This window comes from Oryzias latipes, chromosome 19, assembly GCF_053564925.1.
Source record: "Oryzias latipes strain Hd-rR chromosome 19, Olatipes_Hd-rR_3.1".
NCBI classification, from domain to species: Eukaryota; Metazoa; Chordata; class Actinopteri; order Beloniformes; family Adrianichthyidae; genus Oryzias; species Oryzias latipes.
Window position 1 is genome coordinate 2,531,414 of NC_136255.1, and position 16,945 is coordinate 2,548,358.

The 16,945-nt window shown below is 43.2% G+C and overlaps 1 protein-coding gene and 1 long non-coding RNA gene across 9 annotated transcripts in view; one reads left to right on the forward strand and one right to left on the reverse strand.

Annotated features, from left to right (window-relative positions):
- The window catches only part of exoc6 (exocyst complex component 6), a 27,366-nt gene extending 20,867 nt beyond the window's left edge, over positions 1-6,499 (reverse strand). For 4 of the 8 annotated variants that reach the window (XM_020712081.3, XM_011488544.4, XM_020712080.3 and 1 more), the window contains exons 1-2: positions 6,290-6,499; positions 821-992 (exon numbers count right to left, since the gene is read on the reverse strand). In XM_020712081.3, coding sequence (XP_020567740.1) covers positions 821-992; positions 6,290-6,429 — 312 coding nt within the window. In that variant the 5' untranslated portion in view covers positions 6,430-6,499. Of the gene's footprint in view, positions 1-820; positions 993-5,033; positions 5,213-6,289 lie in introns of those variants that run through there. The other 4 variants (XM_011488539.4, XM_011488541.4, XM_078937576.1 and 1 more) reach the window with 4 other exon arrangements.
- LOC110017192 (uncharacterized) lies at positions 6,261-15,282 on the forward strand. Its single transcript, XR_013651554.1, has 3 exons — positions 6,261-6,398; positions 14,916-15,019; positions 15,109-15,282. It is a non-coding gene; the product is annotated as an uncharacterized LOC110017192 (long non-coding RNA).
- Positions 15,283-16,945: the final 1,663 nt, after the last annotated feature.

Genomic DNA, 16,945 nt, shown 5'->3' on the forward strand with positions numbered 1-16,945 from the left:
ATTCTGCAGTAAAGCAGGAGCAGCTGATAAGGTGTCCTACCGAGTCCTTCCTCTGGACTCGGATGCGTTTCCAGCATCCTGTAGAGCTGCAGCTACAGCTCACCGTCTCAGTTTCCCTCAGCATCAGCGCACAGATGTGAGAAGGAGCTGCTGTTTTCAGACCCTTTCTGGTTGAGGGATGAAGGTGACGTCTCATTTTTTCCCCCCTTAGCATCCATGTGTGTTGTAGGAAGCGCGGCGGAACCTGTTTTCTTTCTGCTTCCCTCTTCATGCCCTTTCCACTCTTCCTCCCTCCCTGCAGCTGCTCAGCTTTGTAATCAGCTCATTGTCCATGGAGGAGCACGGACAAAGGCTGGCAAATTCAGATTAACCAGGCAGCGGGGACCTGAACCCATCGGCGGAGCGCTGGGCCTTTCATGGGGTTTAATGGCTTGTGACAGGCTCTTTCTCACAGATTCAGTGACAAACTTCTCAATTCTGTAGGTGGATTTTTGAACTTTCAGCTCTTGTCATGCGGCACGGAGCCATGACCCATTTGACCAGTCAGCTTTCGGATGACGGCCTTCCCAACCGGGAAACAACGAGATAATCACTTTCTTTATGTCATTCTGCAGAAGCATTTCACATGAGCAGAGTTCCAAACAGCAAAGGAAAAAGTCGGTTTTTAGGTCTCACTTTCAGGTATTTAGCTAGAACTGTAAAAACTCTGAGGTCCAACTTTTGCATGTTTACTGTTCCTGCAGCTCTGTGCGAGTCAGAATCCGCCCTGAATGAAAGACCAGGACAGAGAACCGTGACGCCTGCACAGCCGTGGTCTTACCATCAGCTTCTCCGCATCGGCCCGGACCTTCAGGAGCTCTGTGATGGCGTCCACAAAGCCTTGGTGGTGGAAGTTGCACATCTTCTCAATCTCGCGGTCATGGTTCCTTATCCGGGTATCGAGCTTTTCCATGAACCGCTTGTGAGCGTTGGGCTGGTCATCATAAATAGACCTGAGACAAAAAACAGAGGCAATGGAGACAAAAGAGAACATTTTCATGGCGTCTTTTCTCTGGTTTCCAGCCCTCATCTATCCTGCAGGTGATCTGTGCAGATAAAACCTAAATGCTCAGGCGATTGAGCAAGTCGGTCAATGATCGAAGGGTCGGCGGTTCAATACCCGCTCACCCCAGCCAGCTGTCATTGTGTCTTTGAGCAACAGACTTCACCCTCCCTGCATATGTGTATGAATGTCCCGGTGATGGTCAGAGGGGCTGTACTGGCAGCCGACCTCTGTCAGTCTGCCCCACGGCAGCTGTGGTACATCAGTAGTTACCATCACCAAATATGAATAATTAATGGACACATTGGAAGAACTTTGAGCGTCTGGAAGGCACAGAAAACTCCAATTTATTATTATTATTATTATAGATTAACACTGATTTTTGTGTATTCAACCCCTCAGGGAGGAGGCTGTTGAAAACCCTTTGGAGGCGGATGGATGTCACAAATGTCTTGGACCTAAATTGTCCTTGTAGATTGACTGACAGATGAAATGACATCATGAATGCCTCCAAAGACGTTTTTTCCTGCAACAGTTAAATGAATGATCACCATGGTTCAGAGTTCTCTCTGTGATAGACAGTATTACACAATAAGAGCAAGCAAACTAGGGGCACAGCTTTAATGCAAACTACCCCAAAATTATCTTTACTGTTTTTATTACGTTTTTTTTATGTGTCATGGTTTAAAAACCTTTAAAGTCCCTCGTCAGTCATCTTCTGATCTATTGTCAAAGTGTTCCCAGTGGTCTTTTTATTATGATGATAATGCCGTTTTTAGCCAAAAACATTTTCTAGGACCTAGTTTCTGCAGAGCAGCAGGAGTTCATTAGAAAATTACCTCTGAGTTGTGGGCGGGTCTGTTGGCGTGGAGTAAGCCAGCACGGATGTCCCATCATCCCTTTGTTTAAACTCTCCCACTAGCTTGACCTGTAGAACTCCACATTTTCATATATTGCCTGTTATTTCTTTATTAGTGAAACTGGATGAAACCTGTTGTTTGTCTTCTTCTGTGAGGTCACTATGTGAAATCCCTAATGTCCTATAGGTGGATAAACTATTAAATTTAAATCATATTCAAGTCATATTTTTCTCTTTTTCTCACTCAAGAGCTGCCAAATAAAAATTCCAATGTACTTGCTTTTATCATGTACTAATGGCAATAAGCGTATCTATACCGAAAATTTTAAATTTTTAAACCACTGTGTTGATTTTTCAATTGTGTCTGAAATGAACTGAAACGAAAACTGAACTGAAAATGACCAACGTGTCACCAGCCAGCAGGTGACATCATGGTATTTCATGAGGAACAGCGCCATCTAGTGGTCATAGACTGAATGGCTGAAAAATGATGTTAAAAAATAATATTTGGGTAAAATCCAGTCATGTCCGTGTCTCCTTACATTCACACAAACACTTAAACAAACATGTATCTCTAATTAGAAACAGGAAAACTGCAAGGAATTGCCCTGCTTTTGTCCTGGAAACTCTTTTTTGAACCTTTGAAAGACACCAAGAAGGAATTTCCTGAACCAGAAGGGAATAATCTTCATCCAGAGCAGACTGTACTGACGTGATGATCGTTCATGACATCCATGGATTTAATCCAACTGTAAACTATCTCTAGTTTGCTTTTAAGTAGCAATAAAATGTTCCTGTGCAGATCACATCCAGGCTTTACGGGCCACTATTGGAATGCTAAAATATGGTTGATGACCTAAAATGTGCAGGTCAAAACTATTTAGAAATGTGTACAAACGTAATAAGCTGCAGCAAGACAGAAATGTATAGTTCATCTCTGTCTGACTTTAGTTGCATATAAAAGGAGAACAGTGCGTTTCCAGTTGCAACAATAAAGAGAAGAAACCGTTCATGTCAAACTTGTTTTAGAGGTTTCAGCAGATCAGCGTCTGCTCTGTTATGGAACTTTATTGATGCAGCACTTCTGACGAACACAAGCTAAAATATTTATAATTTTCCATTTGACATAAAACGCAGGAAATAGACATTTGCCCATTTCCACCAAGAGAAATGGAAAATCATCTCTTCATCTGCCATGGCTTTTACTTTCCAACCATCTGCATAGATGTTAAAAACACAAACACGTCTTTTTGTGGCTCCTCAGATGCTGCTTTGGGGAAAATAATCCATTCATGTTGTCCAATCAGCTTCATGAAGCTCAAGAGTAACTCTGCTGTTACACCAGGTTTACAGAAGACCAGCAGTTTCATCTGAAACCACAGATTAAAGCAGCTGAACTGTCCCCCGACTGAAAAGTTTGAAGCCACCAGAGATTCTGGTGTCGACTGAACAGCACGATCCGACGTTGAAGGTCAAGAAAACAACTTTCCCAAACGTCCCGGCGAGGAACCTCCTTTTAAAGGAGACATCTCCCACTAACATGAAGGGGAGTCCTCAACAGCCTGCTTTGCTTTGCGCTGATTATAATTGTTCTAAATTCAGAAATTAAATTGAAAGCCTTCTAGACTGTGTTTTTCTCAAGAACCTTTCATTATTAGGAAGAAATTGATGATGTTGACCACAGCATGGAGGTGCTTTCTTTACCTGAGGCTCCAGCAATTAGACAGGAAGCTCAAAACCTTCAAAAGGTTTAGTTTGACGATAAAGCAATCTTCAAGTTCCCGTCTACATGTAGGATTTTGTGTTAGGGGGATGTCGGATTGGAAAACGCAAAAACCATTCCGCGCCTAGTTATAATAAATGTAGAATTGATGTGGATGATTGAAAATCTGCTATAACATCACAATTGGAAGAAGATTTTTCTAAACAAATCTTTTTCATGACTCAATTGACAATTTGTTCGTTTTTCAAACATGACCTTGATTGTTACAGACCCACTCCAATGACAATGGTGCTTTTGCTGCTTTTAATATGACATTGTGGCGTTTATTTTTTTAGGATTCTCATTCAGACTCATTTTTCTTTGTTTTATTAATCCATGCAGCTCTTTATTTCTAAAGATGAGCTTGATAAATCGGTGATTTTTTTCTATTATACTCTACTATTTTTGCTTGAAATAAATCAATAAGTCAAGTCGAAATTCAGCTCAACCTTTATGTATTCTTTGTTCAAATAGCTGCAAATCGGGAGCAGAAAACCTGTAGTTGTGACGTAGACATAAAACGCTCCCTCCTCCCCTCCCAACAGGGAGCGGAAGGGGGCGGGGCTGTTTTGCGCCAACAGACCCGCCCACAACTCAGAGGTGAATTTCTAAAGAGCTCCTGCCGCTCTGCAGAAACTAGGTCCTAGATTTCGGCTAAAAACAGCATCATCCTCATGAAAAGACCGCTGGAACACCTGGAAATAGATCAAAGGATGACTGCGGGTGGGTGGGACTTGAAGGCTACACCTGTCGCCACCTAAAAACACCTGAGCTGAACTCTCTCAGTGTGGAGTAACTGGAATAAGAGGAGTAACGAACAAACGCAGCTCGGATGCTTCACGTCCTCCGACAGAAACCAGCGCCTGAAGCTACGTTTAAAGGCCAGGGTGATTGACAGCTGCTGCCATTCATGCAGGCCCCTCCCGTGGCCGGACCAGCCCCCCCCCCACACACACACACACCCACGCCAGTCAGCTGTGCCCCCCTGCCTCCCCCACATAACCAAAAACATCAGAACTAGAGCGGCGGGGGGGTCAGGGGGCTCGGTTCGTTCACTGAAATGCTGAGTTAGCCGTTAGCCGCCGACAGCAGAAGCGCCGAACGGGGAGGATCCGCAGCCGCTCCTGTCCTAAAAGGACCGGAAGCAGACAGAACCCTGAGAATGCTTCTGCTGCGGAGGTTTGGACCATGAAAGAAGCCGAGTCGCAGCTAGCTGCTGCTAGCATCAGCCTGCAGCTGACATGCTAGCCACCTCTGCTAGCGTTAGCCGACGCGGGCTGCTCTGCTGTTTACAGCGGAAATAAACGAACTGCGACGAAATGCAGTCGTTTTCAGGGACTCGGGTTCACGGAGCAGAGCATCATCCTTACCGAAGAGTGGGCCCCACGCAGGCCGTGTCTGTGCTCTCGATTTCCTGTAAGATCCGCTCGTGCTCCGTTATACACTCCGGGATGTCAGCCTCCGCCATGATTGTTGTGGAGAGCGGAGGTCAGCGCGGCCGCTGCTCTGCGCAGGTGCAGCCGCCGGAGAGCTGCACCTGCGCAGAGCAGATGGTCGCAGCCGCCTGCGCGGCTCATACAGCGACCACTGTCCTAAGTTGTTAGTGTGGGTCATTAAATGATGTGAACAATTTTCTGAAAAGAGTTTCCTCATTGATCATGTCGGTTATTAGTGTCTATCTGCCTTTGTTAATTTTTTAATTGATAAAGGTATTAAAAAATAAAATTTGCTAACATTGAGCAGACTTCCATGTAGTCTGCAAGACTAACCTTACTTTTACAAATTAATGCTGCCTTGTAGTTTCTTTATATTAACAATAATGTGCAGAGCCCTGGACATGGCATTCCAAAAATTGGAAGGAAGAAAAAAGAAGTTAATTATTTGTGGCCCACAACTTTGCATTTTTTAGTCACAAATTAGTATTTTGTGGCTGCAAATAGACATTTTGCAGGCACCAATTTGTATTATGTTGACACTAATTATCATTTCGTATGCACAAATTAACATTTTGTTGATACAATTTAGTATTTTGTGGGCACAAATGACTAATTTCTGCACAATCAATTCCTACTAATTCGTGCCAACAAATACAAATTTGTGCACACATAATGCTAAAACAAATGTGACGACATAATACTCATTTTTGTATAAAATCTCATTTTTGCACACAAAATATGAAATTGTGCCTTTGGAAATGCTAAGTTGTGCACACAAAAGGCTAAACTGTGCACACAAAATGCTTAAGGTCCTATCTACCTTTCTTTCCTTCCTTTCTTTTTAAATCTTTTTTTTTTTCTTCCTTTTCTTTTAAAGTAAATTTTATGTTGATTATTTCTATGATGTATTGTGATTTTAATGCATTTTTCTGTTTTGTGAAGCACTTTGAATTACTTTGTGTACGAATTGTGCTATACAAATAAACTTGCCTTGCCTTGCCTTAAAAAATGTGACAAGGAAATACTAATTGGTGCACAAAAAATGCTAATTTTGCCTCTTACAAAACAAAAGTTATTTATCCTTGTAAGTTCACAGATTTCCACGCATGACGAAAATTCTCTGTGATATTAACACAGGATCAGCCGCTGCTTTCGTGCATTCAGACATGCAGTATCTCTGAAGTCAGCACCTTAAAGTGGTTCCCAAAGGCAAGTCCACCGACTCCAGCTCAGCAAAGATATTCCCGAAGATCTTCTCTTCACCTTTATTGTCTTCTTCATTTTGGCTTGGAGGCTCAGGTAAAGCAGCGTGGAGCCTGTCGGTGTCCATCTTCACCACAACTGAAGTGATGAGGACGGCATGTGACCCGTTGTGGTCCGTGTGTGTGTGTGTGTGTGTGTGTGTGTGGTTGGGAGGTGAATTCCAGGCCACCTGCTATGGTCAGCAGAAAAAGAGGGTGCAACAGGAAAGAGATCTTGTGATTCTCTGGACTTTGGAAACCAGCACAATAAAAGTCAGCCGTTGTGTCCTCGGGCTGCAGATGCAGGAGGGACCAAGAAAACTCTCTGACTGTGCAGATGAGGTTTCTTTTAGGTTTCTCTCCCAGCAACTAATGCATCAAGTGCATTAGTTGCACATCCACAACAGCAACTTGAAGAGACCATACTTGATGTTTGTCCAAAACAAAAACAAAGTCAATTCAGTCGCCATTGTTTCATGATATAGACGCTGCCACTTCGTAGCCAGATGTAGTTGAGACGGTCGGAGTCAACGTTTCTATGGAAACCACTCTGGCCAATCAGGAGTGAGCTTGTTAGACGTCCACATCCCTGCCACTTTAAAGTCCCATAATCATCTTTCCTCTACTGTAAAAGCGTTCCCAGTGGTCTTTTAGATAAGATGATGTCGCTTTTAGACAAAATTCAAAAGCCTGTGTTGTTTTCTAGGACATAGTTTCTGTAGAGCGGCAGGAGTTCATCAGAAATTCACCTCTGAGTTGTGGGCAAGAACAGCTGATATCCCATCATTCCTTTGTTTACATGCTCCCCTGCTAGCTTACAGCCACTCACACCCTCAAGTTAACATTAGTGGTGCAACAAAAATGGCAGCAATATCAGATCTATCCATCCGCCCGGTTCTGATCCAGATTCCAGCTCAGACCGGGAAAACAAAGACGTTCATGGATCTATTTGTCTGACAGTGGATGATCAGATTGGAGCAGAGCAGGAAGACTGTGGTTCACCCATTTTACTTATTGTAAATTGTAGCGTTTTTCGAACACCAGGTTTTTATCTGCTCGGAATCCATCACGACTTTGATCAATACTCAGAAACACAGTCTTAATCTTCTTCAAATGTCAACAAATTTTTGTATTTGTCCTCCATGGTGAGAAAAATGCTGCAACACGTTAAAACACCAAAAACACAATTTTCATTGGAGTGGGTCTTTAAAGAGGGCGACACGAAATCTGTCAATCAAATGTTCATGGGAGCCAGCAGGCACCACCGACTTTTATTGAGGCATCTGATTGGTCAGTTTATAACTTGAATAACTCTAAATGTGTCAAAAAAATAGGAAGAAAAGTTGGATTATCATTTACATGATTACTCAGTCCAGTTCTCACATACAGTCAATGGTTGAAGGGCTGCTCCTCTTTATGTCAAACATGATCAAACGCATTCAGTTCTGAATTAACCTGCTGAACACTTTGTGTCAACCTAAACACAAACCTCGCAAAAACATGTCGGTCTGTTTAGTCAAAAAGCTGAAAAGCTGTTTTCATCTATCATGCGGTGAAGTACTCCATTGGTAATGAAGTCCCAGGTGAAGACCGTGCTGTGTTAAGAACAGTGGATGAAGAACGGCTGATGCAGACGTTCCTGAAGTTGAGCAGGGGAAGAGGCCGCCTGACACAATCACTTTCAGTTTCCTGCTATTGTTCTGCAAATGGGGTGGGCCGTGTGGAGGCGGCAATAGAAAATGAAGCCTCTGCTATGATTTCCCCTATTACATCATTCAAAGCACAAACAGGGCAAACACAACAGTGGTTTTAGGGATCAGATTCACCTTCAGGAAGCCCCAGCTCCTGCTACATTCTTACCTTTTGTTCTCCTTGATACGTTTTTTCCCATTTTGTTTGTTTGTTTTCTGAGATTTTACACGTCCTCAAACCCAAACACCATGAAGCCGAACACATTCTGAATGAACAGGACCACATAAATGTCAGTCAGCTGGACTTGGTTCTGTTTTAAAAGACTGGTCATTTCTTCTCTCTCAGTTCTGAAATCCAGATGAGAGCTGCTTCACCTGCTTCTATGAAGAAGACGTTGAAGACACGACCCCTTTTTGTCAAGTTGTGAAAATAGTAGGACTTTAAAACATTAATGCTTTCGACATCTTCTTCTTAGAAACCCTTAAACCAGCTCTCAGAGGTAAAACATCTTTAAAAACTTGAAGGAGCTGCATCTCCAGAAGAAAATACAGGGTTGATGCTTTATTGCTGAATGAAAATGAAACGTAAAGAAGGGTAAGAATTGGCAAAAAAAATTAAATAAAGAAGTGATCAAAGTTGACCATAAATAAAGTGAAAACAGCACAACAACAACAAAAAAGATATGTCTGTGAAAAATGCCTGAGCCGGGTATCGAACCAGCGAGCTTCTGCACCAAGGATTCCCCATGGATTTCAGAAGAAATCCGGCAGAAATCCTGGGAATATCTGGAAAAGTTCAAGGATCTGAAGGACCAAAAGTCACAGCTGGAAAGAGCTGAACATTTGAATAGTTGAATGGTTGAAATAGATGAAAAATTGTAGGAGGAGTTAAGCGGCAAAAAATGGAGGAAGATACTAGAATAAAGAGAAACAGGAAAACAATGGGTGGAAGGATTTATAGCATTCAACTAATAACACCAAGCGCCCGCTGATAACCCATATCTGAACAGAAAACATGCACAAAAGAAGTGCAGTCGTTGGTCTTAAAGAGAAAATCCAGCAGCCTGCAGATCCTTCAGCAGCAATACTTTCCAGTTAACGCTTCCTGTATGACTTCAGCAGTGTCTCACATGGAGGAAACACAACAATCCTGCTGCTCTGCAGCCGTGTTTCTATGCCGTTTTCAACGACATCCCTCCTGAGAAACGTCTTTCTCAAACAAGGATCTCTAACCAGCATTCAGTCAGATTCCAGATACGGTTCATAGAGCTGTACAGAGACACAGAATGCTTTAGCAGCATTCAACAACAACGAAGAAGCAATAAAACAAGTCTAAGTAGGCACGAGTGCAGATAGACGATGTAAACCATCGTCCAGTGTTTGATGTTTGAAGGGAGCGTCTTCTTGAACGCCGCACTTTCAGCTGCGTCACGTCTGACTGAGAAACGCTGCTTCACGGAAGGTTCATGGTTGATCTTAACGTGTCCACATCTGGTCTCACAGCAGAAGACCTGTCACACCTTCGGGTCAAAAGGTACAAACTATAAACAGAATCGACACGACGAAGTCAACCTCTGGAACTCTGAGCAGCTGGAGTGTTTCCTGTAAAAGCAGCCAACAGAATTAGGTTTAAACCAAGAAAAAGGCTTAGCTCTATACACTGATTTTCAATATCCAAACTAATCTTCTAGATTTTCTATCTTTATATCTGTAAAAAAATTTTATTGTTTTTTTCTTCTTTTTAATAAATGTGGTGCAGTTTCTATGATGTTGTGATTCCTTTTTTCTATTTGATCTATTTCTTTAGGCTCTGCAGCATTTCTTGTTTTTTAAATGCCATACATTAATAAACGGATTGATTGATATACTAAGTATGTTCTATGAAGAATTAAAGACTGAAACTAACAGGTTTTCATTGGGGGCTGTGCTTAAATGATGACAGGAAATAGAAGATTATTTTTTTATGTCTTAGATTGTTTCACATGACAAAACGTTTAAATTTTGTTCTAAAATAATAATTTTTATTTTTACTTGTTTTTCAGCAGACAAATTAAATCCTTCAGATTTTGCTTTCCAAAAAACACAAGATATCAAGAAAATAATGGTGACAGAACACTAAAACGCTTACATTTACTGTATGTTTTATCACAAAGTCTTTAATGAAGGAGATCTGAAAGAGCAGAGTTTTTGAAATACAAATAATTAATTAAAAAAAAACTTTAACAAGACCTTAAAAATGACAAAAACCCGAAACATTGCAAAACCTATCAATAAATCAATTGTAGAGCACTTTTGACGTGGCGGATCATTCAAACGACTTTCCACTTTAACGGAAATAAGAAGTGATGGACAGTAACGGTATAAAGGAGAATTATCTGAAACAGTAGCAGCTGAGGAAAAACGGTGATCGTGGACTAAACAGAAAGACAAACATAACATTAAAATACCCGACCAAAAGAAGGAAAACCACAGCTAAAGGCTCTGATCCACTAATGTGTGACATGTTCATCATGTGCTCATGTTCCTTCTTGGTCTGTCTATTCTTCTGTGCGCTTCCCCTCCACGCCATCCCAGCTTCCTGCTGACTTCCTGCATGCTTCTCATGTGTGTCCGGGTTCACAGGCGGCTATACAATTTCTGACCCCCATTGTAAGTGACACTCCAAACAAAAAAAAAACATTAAAGGACATCCTGGCACAATAAAGTTCACCGCTGAAGCCAAGGGGTTGTCCAGATGTCCCAGTCCGGGCTCTGGGGCCACAAGTTAGGAAAGTCTGCAAAGATGTTTAAAACCTAGACAGTTGACTTGAATTTTCCCAGCGTCCTGCGTGTGAATCCTGCCACTTAAACAGAATAAAAAAAATACCTTTGAGGTAGATCCACATAGGATTCCAGGCGCTTTTCATCTGACACGTTATTTTCTGAACATTGATCCAGGTCAGATCTGTTCAACTGTTCTGTTTTAAACCGAATGTGTAAAAGCAGAGCTGTCCAGCAGAGGGCAGCACTGCAGCAAGGATGAGGGCTGTGTCTGTGGAGAAAGGGGGACTCACCACAGGACGGGCTTGAATTACAATTTTGGGGACACTGTGAGGAACAGAACCACGGACAACAATCCCCGTCACACTTTCAACTTCCAGATAGAGACTCATCACCACAACTGACCAGGCAGACATGAGGACAGAGATGGAAATGTGGCGTTCATTTTTAAAAGAAGAGTCATGGAAACTACAGAGGAATAAATCTGATGAGTCACAATAAATTATTAAGATGGTGTTTTTGTGTGCTGGGGTTACCAGGAAAGAGGAGTGTCGTGGATGTAGAGGAGGAGGAGGCCATGGGGGTGTGAGTGAGGAGGGTGTAGAGGAGAGGGTAAGATGGAGGACGATGATTCAGTGTGTGGACTGTGTAAGACGGAGGAGGTCATACACAGTGAGCAGGCTGGCTTCATGCTAAGGTTTTTTTTTGTACAAAGAGCTCTTCACCTCCAGGACCAAGCTCTGATGGCTCCACAAGTGTCCCTAAGACTCTCATTTCGTTAGTGTGCTTGGTCATTAACCATGTGCACCAGCAAGTGCAGAGAGACACACAAAAACACCATCTTAACTCCATCTCCAACCATGACCAAATGAGCTCAAAAATGCTCAGCCATATTCAGAGACAGCAGGTCTCCAGGTCCTAACAAGTTCAGTGATTTCATGAGGTTCTAATAAAAAGAGAAAAAAACCCAAAACGTTCTCTGTTTCAGTCTTTTAACAATTTTACTCTTATATCTTATTTAAACTTTGAAGAAAAAAAACTGTCAAATTCGCAGCAGAGCATGTTTTAGTTTTTCCATTTCAAAGTTGTGATGGGATCACAACAATGATCACACGGCATCACAACCAGATTTCAAATCAGCCTCAATAATGAATCTTCAAGCTCTGATCTTTTCATGATTAACATTTAATATTTGAGCTAACCCTCTACACACAGCAATGTGACCCAAAATATGATGTCTGTGCATGTAGACGCCAGTTCCTGAGAGGTGAAGGACATACAGCAAAAACAAACGCCTGGATTTGGATGACTATTTTTTAATTAACTCCAGCTTTGGTAAAGGTGCAGCTGCACAGCGTCGCCATCAAGGTTCTGAAGCAGCTCATAGAACAACATAGACTTTAGAACAGTCAGAAAGAGAACCATCAACCAGATTTCTTTCTATTAGTTTAATATTTTCTAAAGATCAGATATTCTCTAATCATCCGTTTGCCATCATTGCATTCTGCCAGGCCAGTAATGCAAAGATAAATCCATTTGAATGTGTTTTAGTAAGGAATGGGGTGTAGATGGACAATAACAGAAAGCACATCATCACCACCATTGAGCAGCTCACTACAGTAATGAATCTAAAGACAGGAAATTGATCATGATTGGCTGTGAAGAAACATTTGAGCTATTGGCTCCGATTGAAGACTAGTTGATGAGAGTGACGTGTGGAGTCAAGAATCAATAACCCAGCGTACCTGCGCATGAGGTAGATCTTCCTCATTGAAATTGGGCCAAAGCTTCACTACTAAGGAAATTTTAGTAATATTTTAATTAAGGACCCACAGACCTTAACATGTTCTTGTGGCATTTTTCTCATGATGGAGGATATATATGTGTGTATATATGTATGTATATATCGAAACATCAGGAAGAAGGAACATGAGAAACTGGAGAAATACCAGGGACTCAGAGAAGAACTGGAGAAAGCCTGGAAAGTGAAGGTGACAGTGGTGCCTGTGGTAATTGGAGCACTCGGGGCAGTAACGCCCCGGGGAACCGCCACCTTAACGTGGTGGGGGAGTTCGAGAGCTTGAGTGATCCCAGGAGCTAAGCTGTCTGGGGCTTAAGGCCTTGGTAGGGTCTCCCATGGCAGACAGGTCCTGGGTGACGAGCCAGACAAAGAGCGGTTCAGAACCCCCTGACGAAAGGAAACAACAAGGACCCGATTACGTCGCCTGGATTGGCGTCACCGGGGCCCCACTCTGGAGCCAGGCCTGGGTTTGGGGCTCGCAGGCGAGCACCTGGTGACCAGGGCTCTTCTCAGGAGTGATGTGGGACCACTCTCCCATGGGCGCACCACCCATAGGAGACCTCAAAAGGGGCCGATGCAATGTGGTTTGGGTGGCTGTCGAGGGCGGGTGCCTTGGCGGCCCAAACCCCGGTCATGGAACTTGGCTTTTGGGACATGGAACGTCACTTCTCTGGGAGGGAAGGAGCCTGAGCTGGTGCGAGAGGTTGAGAGATACCGTCTGGATATAGTCGGGCTTACCTCCACACCCAGCCTGGGCTCTGAAACTCAGTCCTTAGAGGGGGTTGGACTCTCTACCACTCTGGAGTTGCTCAAGGTGAGAGGCGGCGGGCTGGTGTGGGCTTACTCGTGAGCCCCCAGCTCAGCCACCAAGTGTTGGAGTTCACCCCGGTGGACGAGAGGGTCATGTCCCTCCGCCTCCGGGTGGGGGACAGGTCTCTGACTGTAGTTTCAGCTTAGGGGCCTGGAGTACCAGACCTTCTTGGTGTTTCTCGAAGGCGTACTGCCCCAACGGGGGACTCCATTGTCCTCCTGGGGGACTTCAATGCCCACGTGGGCAATGACAGTGGCACCTGGTGGGGCGTGATTGGTAGGAATGCCCCCCCTGATCTGAACCTGAGTGGTGTTTTGTTATTGGACTTCTGTGCTCGTCATAGTTTGTCCATAACGAACACCATGTTCGAGCACAAGGGTGTCCATCAATACACCTGGCATTAGGACACCCTAGGCAGGAGGTCAATTATTGACTTTGTAGTTGTTTCAGGCGACCTTCGACCTTGTGTCTTGGACACTCGGGTAAAGAGGGGGGCAGAGCTGTCCACCAATCACTACCTGGTGGTGAGTTGGATTCGCTGGCGGGGAAGGAGGCCGAAAAGACTTGGAAGACCCAAACGTACTGTGAGGGTCTGCTGGGAACGTCTGGCTGCTGCCATTTTTTGTATTGCAGGTTGGGGATGTGAGGGGCTGTAAGCTAGTGGGAGAGAACATAAACAAAGGGATCATGGGAAATAAGCTGAGGCTTACTTAGGCGCCAACCCCCCCACACACACACAACTGAGAGCCAAGTCTCTATTGACCTCCTGCCGCTCTGCAGAAACTAGGTCCTAAAAAAACACAGGTTTTTGTATTTTGGTTAAAAAATGACATAATTATGAGTAAAGACAACTGGGAACAATTTAATAATAGATCATAGTGGGACCTTAAGAAATGTGTCATAAACTCCTATATATTTAAATAAAATAACAGTAATAAAAAAATGAAGAATACCAGAAATAAAATCTTTTCTGCTCTCGTCTTCATCAAATCCTCAGACAAATTTCTGATCTGATGCTCCTGATAGGATTGTCTAGTCCTTGATCTTCATTCAGCCTGTCCTGTTGTTGTAGGATAGGAGCAGTAACTTTCTATTTTTTTAGTTAATTTTTTATCAGTTCTCATCTGTCTGAAGCACACACAATCATTTCAAGTTCTCTCTTTGGCTTCTGTTTTCTCTTTTCAAAATGAGCTTTCTGAATAACTATAAAACAGACTGAAGCTGACAGGTGGTCCTCCAACTGTTCTTCCCAGGTTTATATCACTTTTGTCCCAAACTGAATCCTTATTAAACCTTTTTGCTCCTCGTTTCAATGCTAAATACACTGTGGTAAATCTTTCATTCATATGTTTTGCAACTGTCACAAAGAAAATGGCTTAAAAGTAACATAATTCGTGTAACCAATTACAATCAGAAATACTTGTTGGAAGTAAGGGATTACTTTTCAACAAAAACAACAAGTAATCTGTAGTTATTACTCACACTAATCACCAACAATTTGATTTCTTACAGTACAGGGACCTTCCTGAGAAATGTCTACTGCTTCCATCAAGGCAGATGAAAGAGTTGAAGGAACAGATCGCCTTTTAGGCTGTGATGCCACTCAAGACTCTGAGGTTTCCTAAGACATCAATGTAAAAATTGTCTGTCAAAAAATGGTCAATCCAGGTTTGAAAAGTCTTTTTACAACGTCCATCCGGTGTAGAATCATGGGGGATGCTGGACGCCATCCTTCCCTTCGCCATCGGTCCACACACGGAACTCTCACCTGCTGCCTTCCCTCCCCACTGTTGTTCTGGGTATCCTTTCAAACACGTTGTTCCAGTTCTGCTGTCTTTTCTACATAAGTGACGATTAAAGGACCCACTTCACAACCTAACACTGAAGCTCATTTAAAAGGGGTAGCTGGGTGGGGCTGGGGGGTGTCCTGGCAGACTTGTGGTTGTTTGTCGTCTACTCTGTCTGTCTCCACGGCTGTCGATCCTCTTCACCTTAGCTTCCATGAAATAACAGGTCAAGCTCATCCGGCCTCACTGATTTATCAAACGCTAAGAGGCGAAAGTCAAACAAGCTTAATGGTCGTCCTCTACCGCCCGTCAGGATGAAACTAAAAGGGTTTGCAGCACGATTCATCCATCAAAAGATCTTTAGGTGAGATCGGTTTATGAACTAATTTTGAGCAGACGTGTTTTAAACTCATTTTGCTGGTTCAGTGGGCTTTTTGTAGTTTGTTAGACTTTAGAAAAAGAAGAAAGATTCTAAATTTTCATAATGAAAGGCCCTCTGCTTTTGAAATTACGTGATTCAAATGGCTGAGTTCACCCTCAGAAGAAATCAAATGTTTTCTCCAAGTCTATAAAAAAAACAGAGGAAGAAGAGTCTAGCAAAGGAGACCAGACAAGTGTGACCCCTTGTGGTGGAGTGTCCGCCCTGAGACCATAAAGTCGTGAGTTCAAATCCAGACAGACTCGTACCAAAGACTCAAAATGGGACCCAGTGCCTACTTGCTTAACACTCAGCATTATGGGGTTGGATTCACATTGGGGGGGTTAGACCACCAAATGGTTCCTGAGAGCGACTGTGTCTACAGCTCGCCGCTCTCCCAAGGGATGGGTCAAAGGCGGAGAACAAATTTCACACAGGTGGCCAGCAATGGGAATGTAGCTGCCAGACCAGCTTGTAGATGCAGTAGTCCACACGATGCTGCAGAGGGATCAGACCAACATCCAGAACCTCGATAGGCTCACATGCTGGATCTCATCCACTTCTGATTCTACAGTTTTCTACAGCCCTCAGTGGACTCAGCACTTCGCACAAGTGCACAGGTCCTGCTTCCCCAGTGGAAGACATGCACAGCTTTCCTTCAGGAGGTGTCAAACAGTTTGTGGAAGTCTTGGTTCGGCTGATCAAAAGGGTCCAAAACCTCCAGAGGTCAGCAGAGACCTGGAGTCTCCCTGGAGAGCAAAACATCTCAGCTGTCTGAGAGAAGCTTGCAGCTCGAAAACAGAAAAAGATCATCCAAAAAGAAAAACGATAGACTCTAAACCCCAAAAACATTCACCCACCTGTCTTCAAACACACGACCATCCCATAATAATCCACGGAGTTTCAGTTTTAGGACTCCTGGAAGCTTTTCAGATTTGTAGTTGTTTTAAGGATTTTGACTGTTCTTCAGGACCAAATATAAGATCTTTACTCGAATTTTAATATTATTGGGGCAACAACAACAATAACGATCGTTAAACATTTGGGACCTCTCATCCTCCTCAAGGACAGCAACTTGTTGAAATCCAGAACAACCAATTATTCAAATGACAACGAATCAATGACTGTAAAAAACAGTCTTCAGGCGCAGCTATTTGAGGATTTTAAATGAAGTTAAAGGCTGCAAAGAGCTCCGCCTCCGTGGTGCTGAGGCCAAACGATAAAACATGCTACTTAAGGGTTAAGAAACACTGCGTTACACCACTGCATCCAGGGTTTTCATTGCTCTCTGTGATGGTTGGATGCAGCTGCTCGCCCACAGAGACCCACTCATGAAG